The 8,380-nt window shown below is 39.7% G+C and overlaps 1 protein-coding gene across 1 annotated transcript; it reads left to right on the top strand.

Moving 5' to 3' along the window:
- Window positions 1–6,410: 6,410 nt before the first annotated feature.
- Window positions 6,411–7,595, top strand: LOC127969660 (uncharacterized). Its single transcript, XM_052571724.1, has 2 exons — window positions 6,411–6,603; window positions 6,725–7,595. Exons 1-2 carry the CDS (start codon window positions 6,418–6,420, stop codon window positions 7,271–7,273), a joined length of 735 nt encoding a protein of 244 aa, XP_052427684.1. The 5' UTR covers window positions 6,411–6,417; the 3' UTR covers window positions 7,274–7,595.
- Window positions 7,596–8,380: the final 785 nt, after the last annotated feature.

Below are 8,380 nucleotides of genomic sequence, written 5' to 3' on the forward strand. Positions count from 1 at the left end.
ACCAGATAAAAAAACGGGGCCTTTATACCTATAAGCGCCGGCAGGTCATATTTACCCGCTACATAATGCATGTATTTCCGTGCTGTCATTTTCTTGCCGCTTAAATGTTTTAACATTGTACACATTCCTAGGCAAGCCTTTCACTAACTGAATGAAAAAATGAGAAAAAAGAAGGTGATTTATGAATGTTGAAAGGTATTAGAAACACTAAATACCATGATGAGTGATGAGTCTGATGATGGGGAGAGAAGCGTCTTGTTGGCTCAGCATCTGACAGCGATCAGACATCATATTTATGTTTTAGCCTAATGTTACTCATAATTGTTCAAAATTTGTGTTATTTATTTTTTGTTTTGCCATTTCTATTGTTTATTGTTAGGTTTTGTGGTGCTATTTAGTCTGCACATTTCCTGAAGAAAAAAAAAACAGATCTATGATGTAATGAATACCATTTTTGATATTAGCCAAAGTTTATTGGTGTTATTCTCTTATTCAAATTATAAAACTAAACAAATTAATAATTAATTAGGTGAAGGTGCTTGATTTTAATTAGGTGCTTGAATTTGCCATTGCATCATGCAGTGTGGTGAATTATTATTGTCTATAGGCTACTTTAGTAATTTTAATTAATTTAAATTGGTTAATATATTATCTAATATGATTATATTATCATATATTAATTAATGGAATTGTAGTATAATATTACACCAGCCAAATATGTAATTACTCCCTTCTAATTCTAGTTGTCAGTGCAGGCTTGTTTAGCTTATATTGACCGTTATGAAAAGTGATTAGTGGCATGCATAAAAAAAGCCTTGAACATAAAACGGGACAAAAATATACCTAAAATATACCTAAAGAATAGACATGAATAGACAAACATTTCATGACTCTAGACACTTATTTGTATACAAACCAAATTCCAAAAAGTTGGGACACTGTACAAATTGTAAGTAAAAGTGTGTGACATGTAGCAATAAGAGGTCGGAACATTTAAATGAACATATAAGGAACAGCTGGAGGACCAATTTGCAACTTATTAGGTCAATTGGCAACATGATTGGGTATAAAAAGAGCCTCTTAGTGCGTCAGTGTCTAGATGGGCAGAGGATCATAAATTTCCCCCATTCTGCAGCGAAAAATAATGGAGCAATATCAGAAAGGAGTTTCTAAGAGAAAAATTGCAAAAAGAACTGAAGATGAACACCGAGCCGAGCCAGAAAATGAACAAAAGACTGACTCGAGTCAAGAATCATTTCTGTGGGATGCGTCCGATTCAAGAACCAAGGAGCTGATGATACTGCGCATGTTTGATTCAGTGTGTAGCAGACCGACACACAGAGCGTCTGATCCGAACTGATTCTGTGCTAATTTTATGAGCCCATTGCCCGGTTGCATGAAACTCCTTAAGCTAAGAAATCCCTTAGATATAATGTTAAGGGTACCCTTAGTGAAACTTGGGTTGCAAGAAAAAACCCTTAGGGTTTCCTTAAGGAACTTAAGGCTGTTTTTAAGTTTTTTCCCCTTAATTATCTAAGCGTTCCTTTAAGCGTCGCTACAAAGTCCATAGTGACCATTTCACCTTAATAAATTTAAGGGACCAAAACAGCTCCCTTAAGTCAACTTAAACTCAAAATACGATGGCTGATTTAGTGTTGAGTGAAGAGGAGGATATACCAAGGCGTGTTTTTAATGATCGTAATAATCCCTTGGAGACGATGAATGGTTGATGAAAGGCTAAAAACTATTATTATTATTATAACCTCTTACGAAAACAAAAGATGTTTTACAAACTGCATGCAAAAAATGCAGTTTATACATATGTATGTATATGTAATTTAGGTTGTAGCGCTCATTTGCATTATTTTACCTGTTTTCCGAACTGCTTTAAGGAACGCCTGGAATATCGACTAGAGAATGAGAATCCTTCCCTAATATATCTTGTACCAATTTTGCTGTGTCGGATAGGTCTTGTGGCGGTGGTCCTCCTCCTTTACAAAACAATAACATTGTTCCATACCAAGAGCGATACCTTTTCGATACAATTTATCAGGCATGAGCATGAACGTCACTCATCGGTCTTTGCGGATTCTTTTTTATTGTTTGCTGTTTCTTTTCTTGAACTCACCACTATGTTTTCATTCGTGTTCATAACTTTTTCTACTGTTCGCTTGACAGCAAGATTTCTTGAAATTATTTTTTCTGTTATCTCCTGCCAGGCTTTCGATTTGTGCGAATTAGTGACTGATGGGTTATAGCGGCTTTGGAAATTCTTCTAAAAGAATTGCCTTTTCGTCCTCTGTCCAGTTTGGTTTACGTTTTTTTTTTTTTTTTTTTCTGTTATGTTTGTACTCTCCAAAGCACTAATATATTAATACAAGTGTGGTTTTAGCAAGGGTTTGGCTTTGTGGTTCGTTATGTTCTGTTTACTGTTAGAGGTAGTAACTATAACAACCGCGGCGATCTTTGCCGTTTGTTGTCAGAAATTACTGTGAAATGCTTAGTATACACACTTAGGTAAGGGTGACAGTTAAGAGGTTTCTTGCAATGCTCTTAATGAAATCCTTTACCTCAGGGATTTTTTCTCCCTCAGGGAAACCCTCACTTAAGGAGTTTCATGCAACCGGGCACAGGTATCTTTAGTTCTCTCTTCACAGTTCAGTCAGTGTACTGTTTGAGTAAATGAATTACTCCGGGATATTGGTTTGTTTTAACTCAGAGGGAGTGTCAGCCACATTAAAAAGTTAACCGCTTAAGTCATTTGTGTATTAATGCGTATTGGAGACGTGAACCGTTTAAAACGATTCAGTTTGATTTGGTGAACTGGTTCATAAAGATCCGGTTACATCGAATGATTTGTTCGCGAACCGGATATCACAAACTGCTTTGTTTTGAACTCTCTCACAACAGGCAAGGAAGAGAAGACAATGCTGAATAAAGTCGTAGTTTTTGCTATTTTTGGACCAAAATGTATTTTCGATGCTTCAAAAAATTCTAACTGACCCTCTGATGTCACATGAATCAGAATCAGAATGAGCTTTATTGCCAGGTATGTACACACATACGAGGAATTTGTTTTCGTCACAGAACCTCCGCAGTGCAACATAATGACAGCGACTGAACAAAAAACACAATAAGAAAAAAAAAATACAAATAGGTAGGTACGGAATGGCGATATACAAATTGATAATGTATGGCAGGTATATTACAATAGGCATTTATTTATGTACAGGTATATTATGTGCAAAAAAATTTTAAATGTATGCCAAGTATGTGTGTTAGATAAATAAGTGTATGTGTATATGAATATAAATAGTGTAGTGTGTTCCAGTTATTATCAGCTGTTCATAAGATGGATTGCCTGAGGGAAGAAACTGGTCCTGTGTCTGGTCGTTCTAGTGCTCAGTGCTCTGTAGCGTCGACCAGATGGCAACAGTTCAAAGAGGGAGTGTGCTGGATGTGAGGGGTCCAGAGTGATTTTGACAGCCCTTTTTCTCACTCTGGATAAGTACAGTTCTTGAATAGAAGGGAGGGTTGTACTGATGATTCGCTCAGCAGTCCGGACTACTCTCTGTAGTCTTCTGAGGTCAGATTTAGAAGCTGAGCTGAACCAGACAGTTACTGAAGTGCAGAGGATGGATTCAATGATGGTGGAGTAGAACTGTTTCAGCAGCTCCTGTGGCAGGTTAAACTTCCTCAGCTGGCGAAGGAAGTACAACCTCTGCTGGGCCTTTTTCACAATGGAGTCAATGTGAATGTCCCACTTCAGGTCCTGAGAGATAGTGGTGCCCAGGAACCTGAATGACTCCACTGAAGTCACAGTGCTGTATGATGGTGAGTGTTAGGATATCAGATGTTAATATATCCAAAGTTCATCGGAGGTGTAGAAACTTGATGGTGTGTCTGATTAAAACACAGGACAGATACCATTCCTTTGCTCTCTTTTATTTTAAGTTCAAGATGATTATCCATAGACAATTCCCATAGCATGGAGATGGAAAGATGTTAATGGATGGACTGGATAAACTGGATGGGCAACATGTACAAAATGTACAAGATGGTCTTAAGTCACTACAAACAGTACTATAAAAGAAATCAACTCAATTCATCAACAAACATTTCAACAACACATACATCTATATAATCAATCCAAACAATAAATTGGCAAACAAACTTACTCAATGCATCCTAAGTAGGGTGACCATATGCGCAGTTCATACGGGACACGTCCCAGCCAGGATTTTAATAATGCCTAAAACATCCAGAGCAGTTTAACCAATAACATGCAGGTATTGTACATAATCGACCAATCGTGGGGCTGCGTGTGAGAAGGTGAGATCAAGTCGGGAAAGATCAAAGCGATGCAAATATGCGCACATGTTTGTTCGACGTTCGATTGACTTGAAGCATCGCTGCGCATGAATCCAAAAAAAAAAAAAGTGCGCCACAATGCTTCAAATCAAACGAACGAACAAACACGTGAAAGTGATTCGAAAGCATAAGTAGCCATCTGCTCTGCTCTTTATAGCTCTCATGAATGTTACACAACGATCAACCTGCACAGTGAATATCTAGCCAAAACCTAGATATTTTAGGCAATATTAAAATCCTGGCTGGGACGTGTCCCGTATGAACGACGCATATGGTCACCCTAATCCTAAGGAAAGGACTCAAAGGACATGGTTGGGTGTCCATTCAAACACCCACACCTTACCAAAAGAAGAGAAACAATGGAAGGAAGTGAGGCCTACTTATAGACCTCGACCAGGAAGTGTATGGGTAATGTAGTGCACTTGCATGGGTATTGTAGTCTGTTTGGAATTGTACGATATGTAGTACATATATATATATATATATATATATATATATATATATATATATATATATATATGGGAAAGAAAAATTAAAGATAAGGGTCAAATTCACAACAGTGAGTGGGGGGAGTGCAGGGGGGTTTCTCCTGAAGTCCACGATCAACTCCACTGTTTTGAGCATGCTAAGCTCCAGGTTGTTGAAAGTGCACTAGACAGCCAGCTCTTTAACCTCCTGTCTGTAAGCAGACTCCTCACCGTCCTGAATGAGGGGCGATGAGTGTGGTGTCATCTGCAAACTTCAGGAGCTTGACAGAGGGGTCCTTAGATGTGCAATCATTAGTGTACAGGGAGAAGAGCAGTGGGGAGAGAACACAGCCCTGGGGAGCTCCGGTGCTGATTGTACGTGTGCTGGATGTGTAATTTCCCATCCTCACTAGCTGCTGCCTGTCTGTCAGGAAGCTGTTGATCCACTGACAGACAGAGGTGGGCACGGAGAGATAAGTTAGTTTGGGCAAGGAGGAGGTTTGGGATGATCATGTTAAGCCTCTGGAGTCTAAGGGTATTTTTGGGGCCTGGAGAAGTTTTGTCGTGCCTTGACATTTGTGCTTTTTTCAGTTTCTTATAAATATCTAAATGGGCAAAGTCTAATCTCACTGTAATCAGCACAAACTGGGCTATAATAATATGTTAAATGCATGCATGTACATGATTGTATTTTTGAGGGAAATTTTTTTTTATGCGTGGTCAGTGAAAAACTAAAAATGTTAAATCACTTGAATAAGGCCATAAAACACATACAGAACATTGGTTCCAGGGATTTTTTAGAACTGGAGCTTGTAGCCTAGAATTTTACTTTCTAAATTATGTGAAAATCATCTTTTTTACTCACAGAAAACAATATATTGATTTAAATTTTCTAAGACACTTTTTGTTGGTAAAAGTCATATGCGAGTAGGCGTCAACTATCATGAATATCATTGTGATTTACACCTGAGAAGACAAAGCCCTGCATAATGAGCCTCTTATTCAGCTGTGCCACCGTGAGGGAGGAGTTTCAAGAAAGAATGTGAGAACAAAATAAATGTATATAATTTTATGTTTGTAGTTTATTTAGAATATATTTAATTATCCCACAATATAATTTAATATCCACTTGGGGAGCAGTTAAACAGTTTATTAGAAACAATCAAAGCTGACTTTCAAACACATTTTTTGGCATCATTACTCCAGTCACACAATCCTTCAGAAATCCTTTTAACAAACTTATTTTCTACAAAAAATGTCTATGATCTCTGTTGAATAAAGTGCTTCATTCTTTTTTTCTGAGGAAATCCATTTCTCAATTCCTTAACACTAGAAAAGAGTGTCCCAAAAATTTGCAACCCTCCTTTAGCCAAGTGGATGCTAACTGGCTAGTCTTTTGGCTATCATTAGCATCAATTCATGTGTAAATATGGTCATTACCTGAGCAATCTGCAGGGGGGTTGGGTGTGTGTGTGTGAATGGTTGCTGGTGGCTTGTTTGTATGTGTGGGGGAGGGAGGGCTGCTAAAAGCAGAGAACTTGATTGTCCCAGTGGAGAGAGACTGTCTGAAAATGTAGTGATGAGGCTGATGGAACCATTCCTAGACAAGGGCAGAAATGTTACCACGGACAATTTCTTCACATCGCTGTCATTTGCGCATAAACTTCTTAGCCGGAAAACCACCATCCTCGGCACAGTCAACAAGATTCGCCGGGAAATCCCTCAATCCGCTAGACACACAGATCGCAATGAATTCACCACTCAGGTATGTTGCAGGTCTTTTGTGGTTCTATGTTTATGTGTTTCTAATTTTTAGAATCAACACCGCCAATTGTGTCATTGTGTCATTGTGTGCTATGAAAATAACAATTTATCTTATTTATTAGGTGTTTTCAACCACTGCTGCTACGCTGACGGCGTATGCGCCCAAACGGAAGAAGACCGTCTACATTCTTAGCAGCATGCACAGCGTGATTCAGACTGATAATACCACCAAAAGGAAGCCAAACACTGTCACCCTTTACAACACCACAAAGTGCGGCGTGGATGTGATGGACCAGATGGTGCGGGAGTACACTGTCCGCACAGGGACACGGCGCTGGCCAGTTGCCGTGTTCTATAACATGATTGACATGGCAGCACTGAATGCACATGTGCTGTATCAAGCATGCACCGGAAGGCAGGAAAGACGGGTGGACTTCCTGGTGGAGCTTGCAAGAGAGTTGGCTAACTCTCATATGTGTGCGAAGAAGGCAAGAAAAGAACAATTGCTTCGGACAAAACCCTCCACACCTAGCCCTGGAAAAAGAGCCATGTGTCAGGTCAAACACCAATGCAAGAACAATCATGCCACTGTGCGATGTGTTCACTGCTACAGATACACATGTGGTAAATGCAGACGGGAGATACCATGGCAGTGCCAGGATTGTGAGTGATTGCTGGAATGTACTCACTCACTTTTTAATATCATTTGTAAATATGTGTACAAATGGTTGGTTTCTTTATTTTATTTTGTACTATTTTTATCAATAAATCTCAGCAACAAAGGAAAAAAAACGTGTGTTGATTTCTCCCTAAGATGGCAAAGTGAAACACAAGTTTCCTTGAAGTGGCTCAGCATGGCCCCACATTGTTTACATAACAAAAGCAACTGTTCACAGCTGATTAAGGATATTAGCCTAAAGCCTTCCAGCCCATCGGCTGTCCTGCGGGTTTTATAGGTAGAAAAGCCAAATGGCTGCTCTCTGGGACTTCTAGTGTTAACCACATCACATCTTTTTGGGGTGATTTATATATTATTCCTCTTATCGCGAAGCAAACAGTAAAAAAAAAAAAAACTTAAACAGTCTGGCTGCGTTTTCTTCTGTGTTTGGCGTATTCAAGCCGCGCGCTTCAGTTTGAATCTGAATAGCACGTTCAGCGCAGGGGCGTGGTCACATTAGATATAATGAAGGGAGACATGAAAAACAGACATCGCATTGTTTTCATATGGATCTGTCACAGGTCGGAGCGGACCACAGATGTCGTGAGTCTCGCCCCTCCCTAGTTTCCACCTCGAGGAGGTCCCAAGAACACCCCAATGACCAGACGCACGAGAGAGAGTGGGTATAATTAAAACAACTTTATTTAAATTATTTAAAAGGTGTGAGGGGAAGGGAAAAGGGAATCTAAAATCCACTCTCGAGGCCAGAGAGTATAGGTCTGAGTCGCTTCTGACTCTGTCACGGGGACTCTCAGGTAAGCCTGTAGGTGAATTGGTGTCCTTTCCTTCACGTGACTCAACAGGGTTTTTCTCAGTAGTGCCTTTGTGTTTCTCCTGCAGGAGAACCGTCGGTGGGGCCCTTCCAGTCCCTGCACGCAGAGCAAAGAAGGTAAGTAATTCTGATGAATTGGGTGGGGTGCGTACCTGACGCCGTTCGCCACGAGATTCTGGGTCCGCGGTTGGAAATGCCTAAAAGGTCCACAGGTAAGTATGCAGGTGAATATATTGGGGTCTTGGCCTTCAGTGTATAGGTAAGTATGCAAGAAAGATACACAATCCT

This window comes from Carassius gibelio, chromosome A4 (assembly GCF_023724105.1).
Source record: "Carassius gibelio isolate Cgi1373 ecotype wild population from Czech Republic chromosome A4, carGib1.2-hapl.c, whole genome shotgun sequence".
Taxonomy (NCBI): domain Eukaryota; kingdom Metazoa; phylum Chordata; class Actinopteri; order Cypriniformes; family Cyprinidae; genus Carassius; species Carassius gibelio.